Raw genomic sequence first — 27,269 nt, forward strand, 5'->3', positions numbered from 1 at the left:
GATGCAGGAAACAGGAGACCCAAAAAAGAAGAGCTGAAGCAAGTCCCCAAAATAATAATAAAGAGTAATTCCAGGATGAGAGCTGTGTACCAGGTGCAGAGGCAACCAGTTCAGATGGGAGGTCAAAATGCTCCAGGAGAGACTTCCTCATGAAAATGAAACTGACAGAATATCTAATGAGTCTGAACATCTTGAGAGGAGAGTTTGAGATTGCATTAACGTAAGTACAATAAAACACAGAGCAAATGAAAAATAAGCACAAAAACACAGGATAATTATTAATGGAAAAACAAGCTTTGCAAAAGAAAAGTAATCATCTACTGCTTGGTTGAGCTCCCAATAGTGTAACATAAACAACTATGTATTGGTCAAAGCAAAAATAATAATAACTGTACTGGGAGAATGGGAAGATAGAAAGGATATGCAGACGTGTAGAGGACAGAGAGAAAAGAGAGAACTAATTCCTCATTCTCATAGTGGGAAGTCAACAAATACTCCTAAAACGAAAAATCAGGATGTAGCAAATACAAACATGTTAATAAACATGTGGTGGTAAAAACCAAAAGAATCAGCTATAAGATCTGAAAGAAGATGCCTCTAGGGAAAGCGAAATGGGGAGTAGAGGAATAAGGACTACTATTTGCCTCAAATCTTGAAGAATTGTTTTGACTCCTTTAAACAGTATGTACAAGAAACTTTGGTAAAGATAAACAGAATAAGTGGCATACAGGAGATGCTACTGATACCCTTTTATTAAATGATAATACCAATGTCCATATCCAGACCATTCTTGTAGTAAGCTCTTAATTAATTTTATACATATGTTTAATAAACAAAAGCAGACCTTGAGAAAACAGAACAATCATATCGTTGGGGGTACCTGACAAGTGTAGAAAAGGCCAGCAGCATACAAAAGGAAAGTGAAACAAAGCGAACCCCAGCTGGTGTGGCAGGAGGACGGCTTGTCATTAACTGCAGTAATTGCTCAGCTTCTTCCTCAGTCGGTCTAAAAAAGGAATACGTTATTAGGTTTTACTTTCTTCAGTTGAGAGAAGGAAGAAGGGACTTCTTAAGTTTAACCTTTCAGATAAAAATTTTGAGCTTTATAATGATACCTCACTATTTACAAAATCTTTAACATCTTAAGATGTCCAAAGCAAAAATGTTGAGTTTACAACCAGTGTTTTTCCTCAGGCACAAATACAGGTAGCCCCCACTTCGCACAGTAGTGTGGGACCATAAAAATAACCATGAAAGCTGAAACTGCATCATGATCTTAATAATCAATGGGGAAAATTACAACTGTTCCACCACCTTCAAAATTTTTGTCAAGACATTAAAAATTCTGTTGGTTATAATGCATACGGAAATTTTTTAAAGTAGTAAAACTAATATTTACATATCTTTCTATAATTGGATGTATTAGAAACACTGGGAATGAAAGTGTTTTCTTTGTAAAAGATTTATCAAGAGTAGTTTAAACAGCCCTTGCCACCTTCTTATAATACAGAGTGAGCATCTTCTCTAAGCCTTGATCAATTATCATACCCCCTTTCTAAGTCTGGATCAGCTTCCAACATTTTATCCTCTGTACTTCCAGTAATGAAATAGCTGAAAGTTTCTTTAATGTGAAGATTTTTGCCAGCATCAGTCCTCTGGGTCTTCATCCTTTTTGTCACAATACTTTCCTCAAGTTTGCCTTCACTAAGAAGTTCATCTGGCTACATATCTAGGGTCTCTCAAATGGCAACAATGTCAACATTCTCACAAGTCAGCTATTTCTTCTACTTAACATTCAGTTCAAATATCACTTTCACTGTTAACTACTTTGTTTCTCTGCTACACTTTCATTTTTATTGGCCAATTCCCTCTTTCGATTATCCATTTTTGTAAACTATTACATGGGTTTATTCACTGAGAGACAAGGAGACGATACTACTACCCACTTTGCTGTCTGTTCGTGAACTGAGTAACAGCCGTACAGTCACCAGTTGCCAAAAGACTTTAAAAGAAATGACGTGCTTGGTCACTGCTCATGATGTGCCTCTTTTATTTACGTAGTAAGCTGTGGCTTGAAAAGCTCTCGGCAAAGTTTGTACTTTATACCATAATTTGGTTAATGTATCGTGGTAACTGACACATTAGTTGTTGAGGGAGCAGTGTTACTTAAGAAAAGTGTGGTAACAGAAATTCATATGTATGAGAGACATGAAGTGAGGACTATATGCATAACAGTTGAAGACATTATTCAAAAGGATGTAGTCCAGTAACTAAGAAATCTTGTGCTTCATAATCACATCACAGCAACTTTAAACAAACTATGATCTCAGTTGTAAAAGGAAACACAGGACAGATTTACTCCGACTAGCTGCATGGGCTGGGTAAAGGATCACTCACAGATCAGTCATTACAGTCATGTCAAACTGTGGGTAAAGTCATAGGTTTCTCACATTGCTCTGACTCCTTCCATATTTACATAATTCTGTTTACAATCAGACAAAAACAGATGGATACATCCCAGCTACGAATGTTTTGACTTGGGACTTCATTCTTGACATAGGCCAGCTCACTACCTAAGCCCAACAGAAAACCCAAACCCTCTGATTAAAAGGCCTATGGCTCACTTTCTTGGGATTAGAAACAAGAAAGTAAAATGACAAAAAGGTAAAATATCAAATTAGTGAATACTTGAGTCCAGCGATCCCCATCAAAGCACAGTACAGACGTAAGAGTGCACTGGCTTTCACAACATGCTCTTCTTTCAGCCCCGAATACACAGACACATTGGGCTCCATCTCCACATCAGCTTCTTCCACAACGCGGGTACTTCTTACTGTGGGAAGAATGCCCATCAACTCCAGAAGAAGCTGCCTTCTCATTTGCCACAGGACAGAACTACTGGTCTCTCTTTTTCTCTGTAAGAAATACGGACCACAAAAGGAAGAAAGCATGGAGCACCTACTAAGGCAAAAGGAAGTTCAAACAAAGCTCTCCAGTTAAACACTTGAAACCGATCCATTTGAGGAGGCTGTCCCAACTGCAGAATCTCATTTTAATCCATCGAGCAAACTCAGTGGTTCATTTGACAAATACTCTGCTCACCCTAATTTGGACTGGTTGTACAGAAAATATTACATGAATGACAATTTGAAGTGTAAAATATATAAATAATGCTTTCAAATACATAATGACTAGTGGAGTCATATGTACAAAGTGCTCAGATTTTGGAGACAGAAGAGCTTGGGTTTAAACAACAGCTCTGCTATTAACTGATTACGTACTTTTAGGTACGTAAGTTAACCTCTCTGAACGCCAATTTCCTTAAATGAGAAGGAAATGAATATTTTATTAACAATATTTAACTCCCGGGACTGCTGTAATTAGGAGTTTACAAATCTACCACTCCCCCCCCCAGTTCTTCAGGCAGGGATAACATCCAGTCATCTCTTACTCAGCAGGGCCTGACATACTGTGCTTGACATACAGCAAGCACTCAATATTTGTTAAATAGCTGAAGAATGAACAAAGATAATAAATATGAAACCAGTTCTAAACTAAAGGACTAGGCAACAGTTAGGTATTATTTTTAGAGTGTTTCAAAGTGAAACATGGTAAGCTTGCTTGAATAATAATATAGTTCAAGTAAGAAAAGTTTATCGCCCACAAAGAACAATTACGAACAAGAGGATCATACCAAGTGCTTAGCACAGTGCCTGATATATAGAAGGAATACAAATGTTCACTTCCTTTTCAAAAGCAAAGTTTAAAATTAGTTTTCAGATGGGCTAGAAGTAAAGTAGAACTTGGATACAGAAAAGTACTGTGAATTAATAGCATTAAGAAAATAGACTGAAGAAGGATCTAAGCAGTACACATGCTACGTCAAGCTCACTGACCTCAACAAGTTAAAAACCATTCTGCATTAGTTTCTTTGTAGGGACAGGACTCTATTCAGAGTTACCATGAGATGTTTTTTGAAAAAGTACAATATTTTGCAAGTTAAAAACTGTTGCAAAATATAATATATATTCATCAACAGATGAATGGATAAATGTAGTAGATACATACAATAAAATATTAGCCTTAGAAAGGAAGGAAATTTTGACACATGCCACAACATACATGGACCTTGAAAATATTATGCTAAGTAAAATAAGGCAAACTCAAAAAGAGAAATATTGTATGATTCCACTTACACAGGGCATCTAGAATGGGCAAATTCATAGAGACAGAAAGTAGAAAAGAGATTACCAGACACTGGGAGGAAGGGGGAGTGGGGAATCATTGTTAAATGGGTTCAGAGCTAATGTTTGGGATGATGAAAAAGTTCTGAAAATGAATAGTGGTGATGGCTGCACAACACTGTAAATGTACTTAATGCCACTGAACTGTACACTTAAAAATGATTCAAGTGGTAAATTTTACATTATATATATTTTACCACAATAATATAATAATATATACACACACATATTAAAATTACAGACTACAGTAACGACTTGTGTTGATGACCTAATGTAGCAGTTCTTGTGTGTCTGACCCAGAAACCTGGAGATTACAATACTCTTTCAGGGAGTCCAGAAGGCCAAAAATATTTCCTTAACATTATAGACCTTTTTTACTCATTTTCCCACAAGCATACAATGCAGTTGTTCCAAAGGCCAGATATTAAAGGGATTTGCAAAAATGTACAATGATCCCACTTTTCTCAGTAAATTTTTGTTTTGGAAAATATGGTCATTTTTCATTAAAAAAATGTTAAGTCATATTAAATGAGATTATTATTGTTATTTTTAAATGAATTACATAAACATTTCAAAAATTTCAGTTTTCACTTCTAGTATGGTAAATATCAATAGATAAAAGCCTACACAAAAGCTCTTTGGTGTCCTCAGTGATTTATTTTAAATGTTAGGAGGTCCTGAGACTTAAAAAGTATGAGAACCACGGGCTTAATGACATCATTCTAAAAGTGTTTCTTTCTCTTTTACTGATTACTAAAATAACCTGATCCTTGGCCTATACACATATTTCTCCCTCACCTGCTGTCCATTTCGGATAAAAGTTCCAAACCAAGTCCGGACCTTTGCGTTTGTTCCAAGAAGCAAACCACTAACAAAACAAACCAAGTCACTCACTCCATCTTCACTAGCTTCATTTTTAGTATGATCCAATGTCAAAGCCACTCCAAGACCTGGCAAGTGACATTCTTCCACCTAACAGAGCAAAGAAAACAAACTGAATTCAATATAATAAGGAAAAGGGCCAGGATGATCTAGAATCTAAAGCATCTAAAGTTTGGGGGAAGACATACCACAAAACATAAAAACCCAGAGAGGAACGTAACACATGCAGTATGTAACTGTAATTCCAAATCTCTACAAGATACTAAAACCATCTTGAGAAAAGTTCCTGGTCCTAATATAAAGGCTTCTGTCTCATAAAAAAATAAAAAAAAAATAAAAAAAAATTTCTTACCACCATGCCTCGGACCTTCAGGGCCTGAGAAGGATTCATTTTACATAAGAAGCGTAAGGCATCCGTCCTCCGCCTTCCTCCAAGACTCTCTTCATCTTGTCGTTCTCCATTTTTGATGAGGCCCCTACAAACTGAACATTTAGTAGCCTCTATTACTTTAAGTTTTGTAAGTAAGATATCAGAAACAATTTTTTTCAGCCTTGAGAATCACTTGCTTATGCAGATTAGACACTACAGAAGAAGAGGATCAGGAAACTTGAAAGCATAGCAATAGCAACTGGTCAAAATAAAGCAAAGAGTGAAAAAAGACTCAAAAAATGAACACTGACGTGTGGAACACCAAGTAATCAAACATACTTATAATTAGAGTTTCAGAAAGAGAAAGGAATGAGAGACACATATATTTGAAGAAATTTTTCCAAATTTGGTGGAAACTATAAACCCAGAATTTCAATAAACCCCAAACAGGATAAACACAAAGAAAATTATACCAAAACACATCATAATCAAATTTCTGAAAACCTGTGATTAAGAGAAAATCTTAAAAGTAACCAGAAGGCTACTTAAACTAGCAGTTTGAAATAGAGGTGAAAATTTCAGTTGATTTTTCTCAATTTCTACCCTGTATTTTTCTGCAAGCTGACAGCAATGAGGCTAAAACACAAAGGTCTGGTTGCTGGTATTTCTGACTACATACATCTCATACTGCTCTCTGGCTATTTCATAAATATATGTTCTCTCCCCTCTGTTCATTGAGCATAGGGGTTATATCTTCTATTTCTTTAGTATTTTTTACTTCCCTATTATAGCACTGGTGACAAATGTAAAAAAAAAAAACAAAAAACAAAAAAAAACACTGCTGCACACTCACTGTACTTAAATTTGTAATCTCAAAACAATTTTGAATTCTCTAAACTCAGTATTTCCACAATGAATACACACTAATAAATTTTCAAAAAATAAACTCTCAAATAAAACCCTGTAAATGTTTCTGCTTAACTCAAAAAATAGGTCCTGTACATGCCCAAGCTAATCTCTTCAATATCCCATTCTAACATTACATTTACCTTCATTAAAACTATCAGGAACATTGGCCACCAACAGACACAAGAACCAGGCACCATTTCTAACATGGAGCAAGGCTTCAGCTACATCAACTATAGGAAGCAGGGACGGGAGCTCTATAAAAAAACAAAATCAGTGTTACTACTAAGGAGTGATATTTCATTGTATTACACATTAAGCATCTTTTGACATTTCACCAATGTCATTTAAAGGTACAGTAAAACCTTGGTTTGCGAGCATAATTCGTTCTGGAAACATGCTTGTAATTCAAAGCACTTGTATATCAAAGAAAATTTCCCCATAAGAAATAATGGAAACTCAGATGATTCGTTCCACAACCCAAAAATATTCATATAAAAATGATTACAATACTGTAATATAATACAAAATAATAAAGAAAATATAAAATATAAAGAAAAATAAACAAATTAACCTGCACTTACCTTTTAAGACCTTTGTGGCTGGTGAGGGAGACAAGAGAGGAGGGTTATTATGTAGGAGGACTTTCACTATCACTAACGGAATCACTGCTCTCTATTGGCTCAATGGAATCTTATTCTTTTCGTGCAGCTTTAACAAGGAACTTATTCAATGACACTTGCTTTTGCCTCCTTTTGAGGATTTTGTGGAAAAGTGACATTGCATTATTGTTAAACAGATTCATTGCTCACACTGCTACAGCTTTATTCAGGTGGTGGTTTTCTACAAAATTTTACACTTTTTCCCACACTTTACACATCTCCCTAATCTCATCTGCAGTGAGGGATTCCTCCGCCTTTTTCTCCTCCTCCTCTGCAGACGCGATCTCCTCCATAACCTCTTATTGTTGCTCGCAATGCAGATCCATCAGGTGGTCAGCTCCACTGGCTCAGTTGTGATCATGTGACATTTGGCGCCAGGTACTACTCATATTGCAAGACATCACTCGTTTATCAAGTTAAAATTTATTAGAAATGTTTGCTCGTCTTGTGGAACACTCACAGAACAAGTTACTCACAAGCCAAGGTTTTACTATAATTAAATTAAGGTACTTGCTTTTCATAGTCTAGAGCTGAATTGTATAGTAGGATAGCCACTAGCCACATGTGACTATTTAAGTTAAAATTAGATTAAATTAAAAATAGTTTCATTCCTCAATCACACTAGCCACATTTCAAGTGCTCCAATAACCACATGTGGCTAGTGGCTACTGTACTGGGCAGCACAACAGAGAACACTGTCATCACATCCACTGTGGTGGACAGCGTTGGTCAAAAAAGTTATTTTCAGGCTTCCCTGGTGGCGCAGTGGTTAAGAATCCGCCTGCCAGTGCAGGCAACACGGGTTCAATCCCTGGTCCAAGAAGATCCCACATGCCATGGAGCAACAAAGCCTGTGCGCCACAACTACTAAGCCTGCGTGCTGCAACTACTGAAGCCCAAGAGTCTAGAGCCCATGCTCCGCAACAAGAGAAGCCACTGCAATGATAAGTCCTCACACTGCAAAGGAGAGTAGCCCCCACTCTCCACAACCAGAGAAAGCCCGCACACAGCAACGAAGACCCAATGCAACCAATAAATTAATTATTTTCTTAAAAAGTGACTTTCATGAAAATTTTCTCTGCATTTTTGTCCTCTATCTTTTAATTCTGATCATGCATACCTATTATAAGGAACCAGAAAATACAAAAAGTGCAAAGAATAAAAATAAAACCAGCTTTAATCCAATCACTCAAAGTTAATAATTTGAAAGATTTTATTTTAATCCCTCTACAGGCATTACTTTCAACAAAACTGGGATTATATTCTACTTACCATTTTGCCACTTGCTTTTTTCATTTAACATATCATGAACATTTTCCAAAATGATTAAATTTCTTCAAATATACCATTTTAATGGCTGCACAGTATGCTACACTATGGAAAAAATATGATTTACTTAATCATTATCCTACTATTAGTCATTTTTGACCTAACCTTTTAAGGTACATTCTTAATTAGGTGAACTATATCTGAAATACATCTTAGCACTCATTATAGTACCTGCTTGTAAGATACAAAGTACATCTGCAGCTTCCTCCAAATAGACTGGACTCTCAAATAGCTCAGATGACTTGAAAAAAAATTCTCCACTGGACTCAGATACCTTAAAAAAAAGAGAGACAGAAAAAAAAAGATAAACTCTTAATTTCAGGTAATGAATTAGATCCCTTACTATTTCTGTAATTATTTTTGGAGCTTACAGACCATGTCTCTTAATAACTCATTAATATACTGTAGCAGAATATGCAGTACTGGATCAATTTGTACCAATTTAATCACAATTAGTCACATTAATTATTATTCCATACGTGCAATAAGCGACTAGTTAATTTATTTCTATATAAATATTTGGAGACATTTGGAATTAAAGATAAGACAAGCCAAAGAAATGAACTAGGAATGCTACCTACATAATTTGCAGTTCGAAAAAAGCTAAAAAACTATAAACTTAAAGCAGTATAACAGCTATAAATTCATGTTCTAAATGAAGTATGGGAAAAACAAAGAATAAAAATTTAGGCCAACAAAAGTACCAATTAACTTTTCTGAAAATTTCTTACGGAAGTTTCATCACTACATTTCCCACATGCTGAAGGGAGCTGAAATGAAAAACTGGAAATCTCCCAGAGGAGGAAGGTCACTTATTTCATTAGAGCCACCAAGTACAGTATTAAGAAAAAGATGTAAGAAAATATTAGTTAAAATTAAAGACTACTGGGAATTCCCTAGCTGGTCAGTGGTAAGGACTCCACGCTTTCACCACTGAGGGCCTTGGTTCAATCCCTGGTCAGGGAACTAAGATCCTGCAAGCCACACGGTAAGGCCAAAAACACACAGAAAATCAAAAATAAAATAAAAAGAAAAAATAAAGACTATCAGTATAGTAGAAAAGAGCTGAAGTAAATAACTTTGTAACAGGGAAAAAAAAGTTAAGATTTGTAACCTATCTTAAAAACTATCTAGAACTAACTAAATCCACCCCCTCCACCCCCCATCAGTATTTTCTTTGGAAACAGAATTTAGGTTTTTTTGGTCCAAATTTATAAAACTAAACTTTATTTATTATAAATTAACTAATCTTGAGATTCTCAAAGTAAAAAACATTTGCTTCTCAAACTCCGGACCCAATCTCATATAAGACATCTTAACATGAAGATCCAATTTAGTTCTTTGTATGGTAACTCCTGACATTCACAAATTTAAAATTCAGAGTTTCAATTAACCATCATCACCCAAAAGTCCATGACCTAAAGTAATCTATGTATACCTGAAACTAATATAACATTGCAAATCTTCAATAGAAATAAATAAATAAAGTAACCTATCATTTTACTGACATGAGAAGTTGAATAGCCTTCATTAGTATACAGGAACGATTCAGTCATCTAGTGAGTGAGGCTAGCCAAATATCCTACGTTCAGTTCAGCTTTGATACTTCCCACTCACTGTTATGTATGAGGTACGTAATATATTCAGTGTCTAAAGGAATCGCACACATTTTTCAGGAATCATGTATATAACTTCACATTTTACGGGGGAAATTGTATCCTACAGAGGTATCAAATTTTATCATTTATACAAGTCTTGAGCTATATAGCTTCCTAAATATGAAGAAGCCATTGAAAAGACTCCACACAGAAAAAAAAAACCTTATGATACAGAATGCAGGATAGGCATAAATTAGAGAAAATAGTAATTAGAAACAGCCTTTAAAAGCAGGCATTTAATATCCTTTCAAGCCTTTGAAAGGAAGATACTTACATAACAAATAGAAATATGTGTACAAGAGGATGCAACCTGCCTGCCTTCTTGCCTGTTTCTCCCTTTTACGTGTAGACATCAAATCACACATATTTTGAGCTGTGACTAAAATAAATGCACCTTGTTCATAATTGCCAACAGTTCACTAAGCACAAGACGCAATCGACGAGGTGAATCACTGTGTTCAAACTCTAAAGTCAGTCCATGCTGAAGCTGTGATACCAGGATGCTCTCACCACTGCCTCCTCCAAGTTTATGCCTAATAAAGTACAAACGTGTAAAACCATTATGAGAACACTTGCACAGAAACAACAGCATAAAAATTATCTTTTATAGAAATAATCTACAAAAGAATGTATGAATTCTTTCCATATATTTCATGAATACATTACTTCTGAAATACTACTTAGTTTATTTCAGAGATTCACAACCTGGGTAAAGACTCCATCACAACTGACAGTTAACACCCACTTCCATGAACTACAGTGGCTCACTACTGAATCCACAATGGGCAAGGAAGGACAAAACATATGTCCAGAATTTGGGGGACTCAATGTAAACTTAAAAAACCCCCCATGGGACTTCCCTGGCGGTCCAATGGTTAAGACTGCACTTCCACTGCAGGGGGCGCAGGTTCAATCCCTGGTCAGGGAACTAAGATCCCTGGTCAGGGAACTAAGATCCTGAATGCTGCGTGGCAAAACAAAAACAAAAACAAAAAACACTTCCCAGATTTCAATAAATCCTTCTGCTCTAGGGGCAATTACCACTGAGAGTAATTGGCCTAATCAGTTTAGCCTGAATACAACAGTGTATACATCCAAAGCTCTCAGCACAACATTTTACAATATGGAATTCAAAAGATCCTAGAATTTTAATTATAAATAAAATATAACTAAAAAGAAAATGCTCTCCAAAGTTTAGATTCCCAATCTTCTCTTTTTTGGAAACGTGCACTGCAATAAGAAGCTCTAAAAGCTCCAAAAAACATTTGATTCCCTCTTTTTTAACAAATTCAAGTAAATACCAATCAATCCACATATTATGTAATATTACATTACCTAAGCTGCTGTTCTTTGCTGGCATCCTGTTCTAAAGCATGAAAGTCCACAGACAACAATGCAACAATGGAATTGACAGCTTCCACTCCAGAGAGAAGACGAAGGATGAGTTTTTTATCCTGAGCCCAGCTTTGGCTCTGGTCAGCAGGAGCACAAAGTGCCATCCGCACCAAGCAGGGCAGGAGAAGTCTTAATTCTGGATCACTTAAAGATGCCAAACGAACAACATCCACCTTCTGCATTGCCTCAAAAGCAAAAGGACTGACAAACTGAAGGCTTGTACACTCGGTCATTATCACTGTTGATCCTAGTGGTTTAAAAAAAGAAAAATGCGTGAGTGCCCCTCTTTTTAAAACCTCTGAAAAATTGTGGTTTATCTTTAATAGGCCCCGATGTTGGCAATATTTCTGGCACAATTAAAGGCTCCCTATGTTTCTACTGCCATCTGGAAAATATTAAAGAAAACAGAGTATATTAATGTCTCTCCCAGCCTTAGGGATCTCCTGTTCTAATACTCCCATTTTGCAAAGAAGGAATACGAAACCCACAGAGATTAAGTAACAGGCCCAGAGGAGTATTACAGTCAGTGGCAAAATCCAAGGCTGAACTCTCATCTACTAAATTCCAGTCCAAAACTTTCCCCACTGTACCAGTCATATGAGTGCCACAATGCAAACAAAAGTAAAAGGACAGCATCGTTAAGAACGCTCCTCTTCTGTCCCTCTTTATTTTCACACGCCTACCCCACATATGTAAAGAACCGTTAGGCTTCTCCTTCCCTCCCTCCACGAGTCGGTGGAAGCACTGGTAAAACGCCTCACTAGCCAGAAGCTATGCCAGATTCAACGCTCTGGAGACCATAACACTATCCTATATTCCCTGCCTCACTAGGTTTAAAAAATAAAAATAAATTAAAAGATAAATAAAAAATAAAAAAACCCACAGCTGTGAAGGTGCAATTAGCTGTGGGAGAAAACTGAGTCCCACTTGGGCGCTTCTCTGTCTTCAAGAGTAATCAGAAACAAAGCGGGTAGTAAGACGCCAAAGCCATCCCCCTCGAGACCCAAAGACTAGTAGAATCGTGGATAAGAGAGTCGTAGGCAGAAACGTTGTTTTGCTTTCAAGCAAGAGCTGGCCTTTTAACAGAGGGGCGGGCTGACAAAGCCGAGGAGCCAAGACCTCTAAGTTCATAGGTCTCGCCCCGGGCGTAACGAGAACCAACTAATCCCTCTGGCTGAGAAAAGTCGGGCACGTTGCGGACATGGACCCCGAAACGCTCTGACGTCTGAGAAGCGGAAGCTTCATACCTTAAGATCTACCCTCCAACCTCCCGGGACCCCACCGGGATTCGGCACCCTCGAGGCGGGACGCGATAGAAATCTAGAGCGCGGTCCGAAGTTGGGCCTAGGCGATAATCCGGATTCCGCAACACTAGCTGTGCCCTGAGTCGACCTGGGCACCAAAAAGCCAGTCGCCGAGACCAGCAGGGCCGGCGGTCTGATGGGGGCTGGACGGAGACACCGCTCAAAGGCAGAGCCCAGACTGAAGGCAGGGGAAAGAGGAGGAGACTGTTTCAACCTGCACACAGCACCTTCATTCATCCCCAGCGTCTGGCTCCCGTCGGCCACCGTACTGGACTGAGAGAAAGGGTGGCTGCGAAAGGAAACCCGGAGACGTCGGCGATGATGCAGCGGCGCGCGTGCGCGGCCCCACCCCTTCCGCCTCCTCTGCTTGCTCTGCCCAGCTTCACCCTGGGAGGTTTAGGACCTGTTCAGTCCTCTTAGGTAAATCGTTAAGCGCCTCAGAGCTGCAGTTTCATCATCGCAGGACTACCGTGGCATTCAGATGACAACGTATGTAAAAGAAATGTTAAAGTTGGCCCCACTATTCTTTGACCAGAACACTGATGGAAACAGCGTACACATTTCTTTCCATCTCTGCCTGTGCCCTTTCATCACCACAGTTCTAGAATCCTAGGATTTGCGGGAGAATTTAAAAAGTAATCTAATCCCAAGCCGCCTTCTGCTCTCGAATTCAACACACAGTCATAAGTTAACAGTTTCATTTCGGGTTCTCAGGAACCCTAGATCCTTAAAGGACGATGGAGGGAGTTTCAGGGATTCTCTAGGGAATCTTTGCAAAGTTGTGTTTGACACTTCTGGAAAGAGGGTCCCCAAAACTTTCAACAACTGCTCAAAGAAGTATTGATCACCCAGAAGATTGAGAATCTCTCAGTCTGTATATGTTTTCATATTATTTCTTGTCCCTGGTTCAATCGATGTATATTTAACACCTATTCAGCAGATATTATGTGAGAAGCTGAAAAATTTTACAGAGATACAGTACTTCATACTTCTTAGTTTCCAAAGCTTTGACAAAGGGATAATCTCTTTAAGGTCTGCTTTCAACATGAAAAATCAAGCAAAGGAAGAAAAGAACTCATCTGTGTTGCAGTGTTTCTCAAACTTTTCCACCTGGCCCACAGTAATGCATTTCACACTGTGACCTAGAGCACAGATATACATGTATATCCACAGTTACATGGAAAACAAACGTTTTATGAAATAATATACATATTACATGTTATGTGTTCTGTTTCACTTCTTCAAATTGCTGGTCACTGCACACTAAAATTGATTTCACAATCAATTTCACAATGGGTTACAAGCTGTACAACATTGTCACTTTTTAAGCTGAAAATCTATTGAGGACTTATTTACTGAACACTTGCTAAGCACTAGTGCTTTATATGTATTATATGGTTTATTTAATTCTCTGAGGTAGGGAATATTCTCCATTTTACATTTGTGGGAGCTGAGAGTGAGAGGTTAAGCAATTTCATTCTCCCTGGATGATCATTTCACAAGGAGAGTGAAGGGAAATCAAACACTGATTTGGAGGATGAAAGAGAGGAGGAGGTGGATGTAAACTAAGTGATTAAGATCTCTTCCAATTCCGTTTATGATCCTAATGGAGAAACAACATGTACATCCATCTTGATCTACAGAGAATAGCGAATCACATCCAACCTGAATGAGATATCTAGAGTGTAATGGTGATGAATATTGATACTTACCTTCCTCCAAGTACCTTTCTCTCCCAGTTTTTATCCTGGTGAATATCACCAACCCCCAGAGTTGCACAAGCCGGAAACCCAGAAGTCATCCTAGACTCCAGCCTCTCCCCCTCACGTACATTTAGTCAGCAAAAGTCTTTCAAGTGTACATTGTAATGTTTGCCAGTGAAATCATTTTTGTAATCATTATATAGAAATCAGACATCCTGGTGAAAAAAAGATTTATTCATGAGCTTTTGAGTTTTAGATCTGCTTCCTCTGAGGCCTGCTCTCTAACTACACTAAAGCCAATTTTTAAAGACTTGGCAGCTCAGATGTTTAATTAGACAGGTTTGGGAACTTCTAGAATGATAAATAATGCTAAAAATTAACCTTTGATTATCAAAGGAGTGTCTTATATAATTATGGTGTGCCCTTTTGTTATGATAAAATGCTTGAGGAAATAATCCCTTTTTAAGACCAATGTGGTACTGAGGCTCATTACCATTTCTACTCATGAAAAGATATATTTTATCAATTCTATGATGACTTTTTTTCACGTTTTAGCATCTCTGAAACTGGGATGTCTTACAATTGATAGTCGTTAAACTGTATTTGACAGCATTTTTTTTTTCTTAGTAGTACATAAAATAATGTTTTACAATTACTAGTGTCTTAGATTTGATGAAACGTTATATAGTTCCTATACTTTAAGTCCTGGATGAAGTGAACATTCACCTCTGACTGGCTTACTTTGATTTATTTTTTTCCACTTTATTTTTCAGTCATGCTAGGGGAAGAAAGAATAAGAGAAACAAAAAAAGAAAAAACCAGTATCTACTGTGTTTCAGTATCTACTAGGCACTTTTATGTAAATTATTGCCCAGTAAATGAGCTTCAAGAAATTAGAAGACTTAGGTATTTAAAGAAGCACCAATGTTCTTTGAAAATAGAATCACAAAATTTCAAAACTCCCAAATACCCTTAAAGTCTCACCTCTAATGTTCCCTTATAAGAAATCCTTTCCTGACAAATCACCTGTCTCTTCATTAGACTTAAGTGCCCTTCTTTAGTGCTCCCAAGCCACCCTTTCCTTCTTTCCATCATAGTACTTCACATATTACACTGTAATTGTAAGACTTTTTAGCCTGTCCTTCTCACCAGAAAGTACTTTGAGGGCAGGATTCATATTTACTTCTTTGCCCTTGGCACACAGTATGGCACTTGCTATTGGTTTTTTAAATTAATTCAAGCATGAATTACGAAACCTTATTAAATAACCTGCTGAATGTACATTTCCATAATCAGTTTATCAATGCTGTGAAAATAAAATATGAGCTTGATTTCAGCTATTCCCTCTTGTATATGCACTGCATTGTCATTCATATCACTTTAGAGGGCTTATCAAACTATGTTTATGCAAGTATGTTTCTCAGTAGACTGAGGGCTTAAGGTCAAAGGTTTGTATCTCATCACTAGTGTAGATAATCAATTATTGAGCTAATGGTGCTTTATTGAATAGTGCTTTATCCTGGCTTCTAATGATCTTGTTCATAGAGTCAAGTAAATTTGTTAGTTGTTTCTAGGGCCTAAGTTTTTTAAAACTTTAAAAACTGGGCAAGTTGTACATTTCCACTCTTTCAGAACCCTTCGTGTTTCTGAACTCATATCTGCAAGTTTTTTCAGCACCCAGGATGCAAATCATTTGGGTGTGGAGACTTGTCTCAGATTTTAACTCCATCACGTTATTTTACATTTTAGAGCTTGAAGGCCCTTCAAGCTGATGTCTTTTTAGTGGGGATAGTTTGGGACAGAAGGGAGATAAAACTTGAGTATGTAAATATGTTACTTTGTATCTTTTCCATCCTTGCTCTTGCTAGAAACATATTTGTTATTGCTATTAAGCATCTTTTTTCTCTTGCCAGCCTTAGTGTAGTGGGAGCTCCCCCAGAACAAAGTAACACTAGGGCCTGGAGGCCATAACTCAACTAGAAAGGAATGCAATTGGATCCTGCCCGTTATCTTTATGTGCCCATTAACTCTGAAGTCCCTCTCACATGGTTCCTGCATAAATCTGTTGCTATGTAACTCCTGCCTAACTCTGTAACTTAGCAACAGCCCAGAGGCCATAGAAGGGGAAGTATCCAATCACATTATATGCTCCTTTGCTTGTTACCTTATTTGGGAGACAAAAAAAATTCCAATGTATAGGAGTTTAATGAAAGTATATAAGGGGATGCCCTGCTGTGTTCAGGGCTAAGCCTTTGGATATGAATCCACTGAGCCTGTGCCTGTACAATAAACATTGCTTCCTGCTTATAGCCTTGGTATCCTGTCTGCTGCTGCCGATTCCTATGTTAATTCATTCTGGATTTGACTCTTTTAGAGAACATAGATATTATATTAATTATCCCTCACATTTGTATTTTAAAAATTTCAACTTTTTTTTTTTTTTGCTGTTTCCTTGGAGGTTCACAAAGCTGGTTAGGAAGATATGGTTACTGTTGAGTTCATGTACAAATGAGCAAATTGAGACTTCGCAAGTGGCTCAATGATTTGCCTGAAGTCACAACCAAGAAGGTGGCAAAAGCTAGGTGTATAAAAATCCTAATCCAGTGATCCTAAACTATTTCTACTAATGTGAAAAAAGTTCCAAGTAATTAAAATTTTATAACTTCATTTTAATTATTTGCAAAACTCACACTAAAGCTAAGTTCTGTAGTTTCTGGTATTTATTACAAGAAGTCTATTCGAAAAATATTACAGTGCCTTACTACATGCTAGGTGTTGCATTGGAACTGTATGCAAAATAGACCAAATTTCTGCCCTCATGGAGTCGTTTCGTAACAATCAATTATAAACTGCAAGAAAAACACGATAAGGCCCCATACAGTGTGTTACAATAAGTATATAACAAAAAGAGTATATAACAAGGGACCCTGATCTGAGGGAAGGGTATATGTGGTAATTAGGGGGAGGCCTTAAGGCAAGAATAACAGTGGGACTTTCAAAGAACTCAAATGCCTAGGAGGCTAGGAGAAGACAGGAGAAAGGCCCATTTTGAGGCTTGTGGAGAAGTAGGCAGAGGACAGATCATCTAAGACTTGTATCTGTCTTTAGAGCAAGAAGCAGCCATAAAGTGTTTTAGCTACCAAGTAAAGAACATACTGAAAGTAGAGAGTGCAAGTTAGGAGGATATTGCAGTGGTCCACCCAGATAATGTTCTTTTACCTCATACATTTATGGCATTGCATAGTGCTAATTTAGACTAAGGTCAGGCCAATAGAGATAGAAATGGCCATATCTGATAGTAAATACAGAAGACGAACAGTTTTTGATGACTGGTTACAAGGAAGAGTTTGTGGTTTGCTCAGCTGAATGGATGGTAGTGCCATTCACAGTGACAAGGAGCACTATTAAGTACCAGGTGGCTTTTGTGGAGTAAGACTGTTGATTTTAGTTAAAAGTACATTAACTTTAGAAAAAAAAACAAACAAACAAAAAAAACAGAATCAAAGCAAACCCAGGCATTCTGAATGCAAGCCTTTAAGACACTACATTGTTTGGGGACTGTTGAAATGCATCACTAAGATTCTTTTCTCCATAGTAGGGAGTGGCAAAGTAAGGAAGTTTTTAAAACATCAACCTTTTACCTTCACAAAAGGTCATTCCTGAAACAGTTGTGGTGGGTTGCTCTGAAAGAATAATACAAAACAAAACAAACACCTCAAACAATATTAAACAGAATTTCTGGTTAGACTCTGAGAATGAGGGTTCTTTAGTTTTCAGTCCAGGATTGATATCTCTTCTAGAGTATACACAGGAAGATACTGAAAACTATAGCATTAGTATTAGTATACTTAACTCAGGAATACTTTCACAGCAGTTAAATTTATCTTTTACCATGACCCAAAGCCATAGTTTCTCTTCCTTTCTCTTCTGTTTTTGCTTATGTGAACCCTTCAAAGAACCCAGTGTGCCCTCTGGACCTCTGTACTTTAATTATATGTTCTTGGGGGCATGGGGAATTGACTTAGCTGAACAAGTTGTTAATAGAGCAATATACCCTGAATAGCTTGTTAGGCAAAGCCCGGACATTTCATTTAACATGCTTGAGAGAGAAGGGTTTCCATTAAATGCTCAAGCTTCCCTAGAAACTGTAACATTTCAAAAGTTATTTACTACAAATAGTTTGAATAGAGCTCAAACAGCATTTCTAGCTTTATCCTGAAGTAGATGTTCTGCCTCTAGATTTCTTAAAAACTTAGTGACCCTATATGCTCCAAATATTTAATAATTCTGTAGTAACAATTCTGTCTCAGGTATATTTTCATAATAAAATCATTAAACAGGAAAAAATTTGTTAGCACATGTAATTTTGATTCTAGGATTGTGGTAAACGTATTTGTACCTTTAGAAATAAGGTGATATTATTTCAAGTCACCATCAATCAAGTTCATTAGTAAGTACATACAGGTATACCTGAGAAATACTGTGGGTTTGGTTTCAGGCCACTGCAATAAAGCGAATATTTTAATAACGCAAGTCACATGAAATTTTTGGCTTCCCAGTGCATATAAGTTATGTTTACACTATACTGTAGTCTATTAAGTGTGCAATAGTATTATCTCTAAAAAAGCAATGTACATACCTTAATTAAAAAATAAACTATTGCTAAAAAATGCTGTCATCTGAGCCTTCAGTGAATAGTACCAGTAACATCAAAGATCATATATCACCATAACAAATACAATAATAAGGTTTAAAATATTGTGAGAATTACCAAAATGTGCCACAGAGACACAAAGTGTGAAAATGTTAGAAAAATGGTGCTGATAGACTTGCTTAACACAGGGTTGCCACAAACCTTCAATTTGTAAAAAATACAGTATCCGCCAGGTGCAATAAAGTGAAGCACAGTGAAATGAAGTATGCCTGCACGCTTATGTAAATAACATGCTACTGATATCAAGGGGTCAAGATCACTTGCATGTGCAATATATTCCTTGTAGAACATTTCAAAATGTTCACATTCCACGGTTTTACCTCTCAATCTGTAGTTCTTAATTCATATGGAGAACTTGGCAGAAGTTCTACAAGAAAATATTCCCAGGGATTCACTAGCATCTTGAACTTTCAAGTCTTGGATTTTGCCATGATGTAGCACAGTGGGTCACGATGTAAAAAGTGTATTTGCCGAAGGTAGGGAACAGGTCTATCTCTAAGCAGCTTGAATTTTTAACAAATATTGAAGAAAAAAATCATTTCCTTCAGTAAACCACTCAAAATAGGATTTTTCAGAGAATGATTTTCAATACTGAAAATCACAAATAGTAAAGAAAGGGTTTATGAGTTGGGCAACAAGTGAGTACCCCCCCCCCAAAAAAAGAAGCTTGATTTGCAGTTATTTTTATTTATTTATTTAAAAATACGTATTATTTATTTGGCTGCGCCAGGTCTTAGCTGTGACATGTGGGATCTTTTTTTTTTACTTGCAGCATGCAGGATCTAGTTCCCTGACCAGGGATCAAACCCAGGCCCCCTGAGTTGGGAGCATGGAGTCTTAGCCACTGAGCCAGCAGGGAAGTCCCTGCAGTTATTTTTAGTCATACATAAGGTTAAATTGTTTTAAAGGTAGAAAAACATTACAGGTAATATAAACCATCAGACAGAAAAAAGTTTAAGATAAAGTTCCAACAACATACAAATCCTTTTAAAGGATTCTTTTTTTTTTTTTTTTTTTTTTTTTTTACTTCTGCTGTTCACAAACGATTTTAAAATGACCACAACAATTTTGGGATTTGTCCTTACTCAGCTTAAGTTTAGACAAAAATATTTTAAACAGCTGCTAGTAAAAAATGGGCAGAGCTATTTTCAGTGGGTTGTTCAAAAGTGAACAACACATTTCTGGGAATTCCCTGGCAGTCCAGTGGTTAGGACTCCGTGCTTTCACTGCCAAAAGCCCAGATTCAACCCCTGGTGGGAGAACTAAGATCCCCCCAAGGCTGTGCAGCACGCCCCACCTCCACAAAATAAACACAATATAAAAAACCACTTATGTTTCAAAAACATCTATGTGATTTTAAAAAACTGGACAGAACTAAGTGCTAAATATTTGAAGTTAGCTTCTTTAGACTGGAAAACTGATATCAAATGGATCAGCCTAAAAGGAATTAGTATGTAGGTATATATACAGTTTTGCGGTACACTATACACAGATGTATGATTAAAACCTTTTAAAAAATAAAATACTTCAAAGAAGTTAGATGTCCATCAGTCAGTTTTTTACGTTGCCCCTTTTCATTTATAAGTGACATAAAAACCCTACGACTACTATTTACAAATTTAAGATAGAAATATTTTCAACAGAATGAGACACCACAATGAAGGCTTCATGAATAATTTATTCCATTTGAAGTTTTTTTTTGTTTTTGTTTTTTTTTTAAAAAGTATAAACCTTTTCATTTCCTCAATCACAATTTGTACAACTCAGTGTTATGGCATTCGGCAGCAATAGTGTTTGTTCCTTCTTCTTTTTTTGTCACATTAAAAAAAAAAAGCAATTGGACCATATTAAATGTCACTGCTAAACAACAACTTTAAAACGCCCCTTCATAAAGTGACCAAGCTATTTTTGAGAAAGTTGATGCTGACATGTCCAGTAATGACATTACAATTTGTAGTTTAAACTCAGTAACTTTAAGGTCCACAAATCCAGTTTACTTTGAAAACTAAAGCTATTTTAAAACTTCATGAAAACATCAACCTGAGGAGTATTTTAGGTCCCAAATCCAGTTTTTAAATTAATACTCCACAAAAAAAGAAAAAGAAAAAAAACCCATATATATAAAAATTTAAACCACATTTCTGGGTCCATTAAAACACCAAGGAAAATCGAAAGGTTAAGATTTCTAGCAGATTTTTTTGAGGAGTTGGGGGAGACAAAAAAGAATGTATGTCAAAAACATTTTTCCTTAATTTAGACACACTAAACTCTTAAGAGGAAACCCAGACCAAAACATCACTCATGCAACATTAAATGTATTAATAGGTTGATATGCGATGCCACAGTGGATGAGTAGCAAATTATATGATGCAACAGCATTTAAAAACTTCCTTTTAATGTATTCAATTTGAACATTTTAAATAATGCAACATAGTATTTTGATATTACAGTATTAACATAGTGCTTGATTAAAGATCTGCAAATCTTTGTAGTAACACATTAAGTTAAAAAATTACCTCAGAAGGTAAATATGAAGACGAAAGAAGAATATTTTAATACAGTAATCTGTGCCATACTGACAATTGAGTAAGAATACAGCTGAGGATAGTTGACTAAGTAGTAAGAGCTTAATTTTAGTGGTTTAAGAAAAGTTAGAAAGATTTAAAAATTACAGCTACTTTAAAATTTAAGGATTACATACATATAAGTACACTTGGTGGCCTTCTGGCCAAACAATAAGGTGTACAGAAATTTATTCATACAGTGTTAATTCACAGTCCTGATAACTGAATGGCTTGCATAAGAAAGGTATGGCTAGATGTTTCTCACTGGCTGGAAGCAGACATTATATAACTAATCTTTTAAAATGCCAAAATATTCAACTCCCACCCTGCTTTGTAATGGATAACTGCACAAAAAACAGACATTAGCACTATAACAAAGAAGTCAAGGTGTTGGTGATCAACTGGTATAGAGTATATTACTTTGCTTACCTATTTAAACAAAACAAAACTACCCAATACTTGTCTGTGACAGTACATTAGTAAGTCAGATCCATCATTCTGCATGAAAGGCTTAATTTTTTTTCTTCTGAAACAAGTCTCCTGACCTTTTCTAATGGCTATTTAATAATTTTCTATTTGAGTGTGAATTTATATATGAAGGGGAGAAAAAAAACCTTAACAGTAAATCCTGTATATTTAGGAACTATTCCCTGATTCCCAGATAAAAAGGAATTGTATAATGGGTTCCTTCCTTATGGCTCCATATAAAAGAAACTGTCAGGGAATAACTTTTTTAAAAATCTGTTTTCAAACTGAGGCATGGTTACTACAGGCTAGTGCTTTTAAACAATTGAGAATATAGCTTTTATTTTTGAGTCACTATTGAGTTAACAAAATATATAAAAAATACTGTTTTAATAGAAATTCCAAATAAGCATCTTTCCCCTCAAATCTCAGACAAGTTTTTTTTTAAGGTACAGAACATGCCAATATAATCTGTAGTGTGTTCGTATAATTTAAGAACAAATGCAGAGATGTGATCTTTAAATTTTAACTTCAAAATATGCTGACCATTGCAACTGCATTATAATTTTGAAGAAATGATTAAAGAGCTTTGTCACCAAATGTGTTTTCTCTAAAGGAAAAACAAGACTTGCTAATGTTTTAATATACACAATTTGAAGAAATTATACTGTTCACAAGAAAGTGATATTTAGGCTAAGCATATAGTATTTACAAAACAAGTTTCAGTTAGAAAAAACAAAAAACAAAACAAACAAAAAACAATAAAACATACCGAATTACAGTTTTGTAAATACAATCGGTTTTGCCCTTGTAGAGAATTAGTGAACATACAAATTCAGAATTTAACTAAACTGCTTCCAAGAAAGACAGGTAGACTTGGCGACTGTGAATTCAAGTCAGCAACACAGGTAGGAGGCTAACTTGGACTCTCTTGTGAGCAGCACTGTAGAAAGGATTTTTTAAGGGGATAAAGCCTGCATAAAAGCAGTTATCTTGGCATGTGCAAACAAGAAGAGGGAAAGCTGTATTGAAGGAAGGGGTGAATTAAAGTCCCTAAAATTCAAGTCCCTTCTTTAGGGAGGTGAGAACCTCCTTGGCATATGTCCTGCCTTAATCTGAGCTGTGTTATAGAAAAGTACAGACTCTGGTGTTTGGGACTGCCATCTCCAAACCAAGAAAATTAAATAAATAAAAAAGGCAAAAGGAAACATGTTAAGTTTAGAAAATGGTTCTTTAACTAGTGGAATAGTCTGAATACCAGAATTCACTGAGAATCTATTTACACCACAGTTTGATTGCACACACACACCCATACGTATGCATACTCTCACACACATTCCCAACCTTTAATTAAAAAAAAAAAAAAAAAAGTCAAACAATCAAGAGTGACTGCTTTTAAAATAATTTGTAAAATGCCTAGAGCTGGGCTAAATTTCAACCTTATAGCAGATCCTGAAGATAATTTTCATAATTAATAATATTCCCATGCCTAGATGTGCCACTTTTAAAACAACAACAAAAAAATGTAAGCACGTAACATTAAACACCAAAATTAGTTTAAGCATTCAGTAGCAAATGTTTTTCTTGTAAAACTAAGTTTCTTTCACTGGAAATGGCCTGAAATATTAGTCAAACCCTAAACCATAGTACAAAATATAACTGAAGAATTCTCATTTTATTCTAAGTTAAACCACCTAACAATATCACTTGTATATTGCCATCATGTTATTCTGTAAAGGTGTGATTGATATATAAAATGTTTTGTAAGACCCGGTACCTTTTCAATTATAAACACAGTGAACTTCATTACTGTACATGTACTCTGCAACTACAGCTTAGCTGTAAATCCTCCACACACAATGGTATGGACATTATTCCCCCTCTATCCCCATTAAACTGTACATCAAGACAATACAAATTTACTGTCCCACCCACCCCCTTACAAAAAAATAATACTCTAAAAGCAACCCTACTGCAACTTTTTAATTAAGACGATTACATATATTTTAGACCAATTGCTTTAAAGCAAGAAGGCAGTATAAACCTTCTAGGAAAATTTTTATAAAAGGTTAAGAAATATAAGACAATTTATACATTTAAAAACTTACAATAAATAAGAGATGCAGGCATTTTGAATACTAGATACTATAATCCAATACAAGAACATCTTGATGTTCTGAAGCCATGTGTTGAAATTCATTGTTCCTCATGTTTCCTTCCCCATGCTTTTAATATTCATTTAACATGACTGGGTACTATGGCTCATTACTTTTCACAAATACTGTGACTGGGAAAAAAAAAGGTTAATTTTGCTACGAAAATGTTATAATACGTTTTGTATGATCAGTCACCACCCTAAAGAGTTCAGTATAGTCAATGAAAAATAACAGGGTTATCGCCCCTCCCCCCAAATCAAAACAATATTTGTTGAAGTAATAAGAATTAGACCCCATCACAAATGACTTTCACTGAGAAGATAACTGTAACTTAATCTTGCAGCGAATATCTTTTTTCCTTGTTCTTTTCTTGCACAGTTCCATCAAATGAAGATCACAGCATATTCATGATAAAGTTATATAACTGATTCAGCACCACAAAATGAATTGGGAGACATGAGCGTCTGTCCTGGATTGCAGGGTCACAGGTTAGCCAGGAGAGTGCATTGTACTGTTCCAAAACAAACCTGAAAAGCAAGTAAACTATGTAAGTCATGTAGTTACTTGCACTGTAAATCTTGGAAGCAATTTCCAATGATGGCACCTAAGATTCAAAGTCACTTTAAAAAAAAAAAAAGAAGTGGAAGGTATGAAATAGAGAGTCTTGGGGAGATTAAAGAAAACTGATTTTTATTAAAACTGTTCTCAAAAGTAGATTACACGTGTTAGAAAGAAAACCACTCACTCTGAATGATATATAATTCATCTAGCAATCCAAGGGTACACAACTGTAAACTATTGCCAAAAATGAAAAAAATAGATAAGGATCAACATTATATTCTTTCAAAGTTGCTATGGAGAACTCAATGGTAAAAAGAGCTGTACCTGAGGACATCTGAAGTCTGATTTGAGTCAAGTGGGTGGGAGTGTTTACTGTGAAGCAGCTCGTCAGATTGCACTGAAGGCACGTGGAGGTGCAAAGAGGCCTAAAAAATAACAGATAATCAGTCAGCCAAATGGAAAAAATCTGTTGGTTTTACCTGACTCTCCTAAGGTCTCTTCCTTGATGAAATATATTTTAGACCTATGTAATGAATGGGAGCCACTATAAACATGTTTGTTCTTATGTAATTCATTACATAAGTAATTTTTAAATGCATAACCTAAAACTTTTTCAGCTTTATTGTTTTTGAAAACACACAATAATCCTAAAAAAAGGATTTCTAATTATTTTCTAAGTGTAACCTGCCTAGATGTGTAAAGTAAATGTTTAAGAAAGAACAAAATTGATAAACCTGAGTACAGTCTCTAGTTTACATAGACTATGCAAATTAACCTAGGTCTAGCACTGAAAAAAGTAATAGAAGTAAACACGTGCAAGTATTTTACTTATAAAGCTATAAATCTTAAGCAGAGCCACTGCTGGTGGAATTGTGAGCACTATAAGTAATGTAGTGCACAGATGCATTCTTCTGCCCAATTTCATAATGGAGGCCTAGTAACAACTGGCACACCCATTTAGGTATGGCAATGAAGAGTGAAATGGGGTACTACTCTTTTTCACATTTCAGTTTCCCAACCAGGGATCAAACCCGCACCCCCTGCAATGGAAGTGCAGAGTCCTAACCACTGGACCGCCAGGGAAGTCCCTGCAGAAATTCTTGATAGGTCTCATTCTGTACACTACTGTAAAAGGTACTATTTTATATTTAGATGTTCTCTCCTCTACAATTGTAATATGTGTATAAAATCTTGTGTTGTATATTCAGAAATACAACCAAAAATACATGTTTCAACTGCCCATAAACTCTTGATTTATGAGTTATAAGCAAAAATCTCTCATGTGACAGATCACTACGAATCAATGAATGTAATTAGTACCAGTGCTCTAATTTCAATGATAAAAAGATTTTTTAATCATCTAGGTAACAACCTATTTTTTCCCAAGCCAAGAGAAACAGACCAGATGGTTTTATTGCCTATGGGATAGAAATAAAATGGGATGTATGAAAACAAAAGGTGAACAAAATTATGGTAAGTTATGCCTTACCTGGTTATTCAGACCAGAAGTCCTAATCTTGTTACACTGTATCTGAGGGTGAATGACCACTTTACACTATCCTCTCTGCAAATAAATATTGAGTAGAAAAGAATCTGGATAGTCCCTTGGACTTTTTATAAAGTGGTGTTTCTTAAAAATATGTTCTGTGAAACACTATTAATAGGTATTACACAATCCTCTTCCTGTGTATTAAAGTAAGTTTGGGAAATGTTAGGTAAATAATGTTATTTGCTGCTGTTTTTCACAGCTTTTAATGTGTACTGTAACAACAAAGGGGATGGGGGGCGGGGGGGGGGCGGTGGGCAGAAAGCACATGCAGCACTTCCTAAAGGATCAAAGAACCCTTTGTTTTGTAGGAACTCTAGGGATTACTGTGATGCAGAAACCCCTTTGGGAATATGTTCTTGTAATTAGATCTGTGTAGACCATTGTGCATAGAATAGACTGGAAGGGGAAGAAAAGTCATATGCTACAACTATTACCTTAGCCAACACTCTAAATATATTATCTCACTAATAGTCAATTCAGATCAACAGCTCTTGTATTCTTCATGAATGTGCTACAGCAATTTATTGCTTAATCGCAAATGTCAGACTCAGCAGTATGTGAGCCAAGGGAATCAAGATTTAATAGCAACAAGCCTACTTGTTCAAGTACCCACTAAAATATAACCCTAAAAAACTAAACTTTACACACACAAAAATCAGTTAGCAAGTAGTTAAGTTAGCATGATTTATAAAACAAATCTGTCAACTTCTGGTGGATTTATGTAAGTGAAATCAAATCTTAATTTGTTATTTTGGAATCATAGTAATAGCAGCAGGAACAAACTCTACATAGGGCTTTCAGATCCCA

The 27,269-nt window shown here is 36.1% G+C and overlaps 2 protein-coding genes across 8 annotated transcripts in view; both read right to left on the minus strand.

Annotated features, from left to right (window-relative positions):
* INTS2 (integrator complex subunit 2) overlaps positions 1 to 13,053 on the minus strand; it is a 56,027-nt gene extending 42,974 nt beyond the window's left edge. For 3 of the 6 annotated variants that reach the window (XM_057715481.1, XM_057715479.1, XM_057715477.1), the window contains exons 1-9: positions 12,965 to 13,053; positions 11,387 to 11,693; positions 10,446 to 10,584; positions 8,565 to 8,667; positions 6,546 to 6,659; positions 5,479 to 5,609; positions 5,043 to 5,216; positions 2,689 to 2,915; positions 881 to 1,006 (exon numbers count right to left, since the gene is read on the minus strand). In XM_057715481.1, coding sequence (XP_057571464.1) covers positions 881 to 1,006; positions 2,689 to 2,915; positions 5,043 to 5,216; positions 5,479 to 5,609; positions 6,546 to 6,659; positions 8,565 to 8,667; positions 10,446 to 10,584; positions 11,387 to 11,693; positions 12,965 to 12,983 — 1,340 coding nt within the window. In that variant the 5' untranslated portion in view covers positions 12,984 to 13,053. The other 3 variants (XM_057715480.1, XM_057715482.1, XM_057715478.1) reach the window with 3 other exon arrangements.
* A 7,153-nt stretch (positions 13,054 to 20,206) lies between these two features.
* MED13 (mediator complex subunit 13) overlaps positions 20,207 to 27,269 on the minus strand; it is a 92,214-nt gene continuing 85,151 nt past the window's right edge. For both annotated transcript variants that reach the window (XM_057714334.1, XM_057714333.1), the window contains 2 exons: positions 25,238 to 25,338; positions 20,207 to 24,879 (listed from right to left, as the gene is read on the minus strand). In XM_057714334.1, the coding sequence (XP_057570317.1) occupies positions 24,747 to 24,879; positions 25,238 to 25,338 (234 nt within the window). In that variant the 3' untranslated portion in view covers positions 20,207 to 24,746. The remainder of the gene's footprint in view (positions 24,880 to 25,237; positions 25,339 to 27,269) is intronic.

Source organism: Hippopotamus amphibius, chromosome 17 (assembly GCF_030028045.1).
Source record: "Hippopotamus amphibius kiboko isolate mHipAmp2 chromosome 17, mHipAmp2.hap2, whole genome shotgun sequence".
In the NCBI taxonomy this organism is placed as follows: domain Eukaryota; kingdom Metazoa; phylum Chordata; class Mammalia; order Artiodactyla; family Hippopotamidae; genus Hippopotamus; species Hippopotamus amphibius.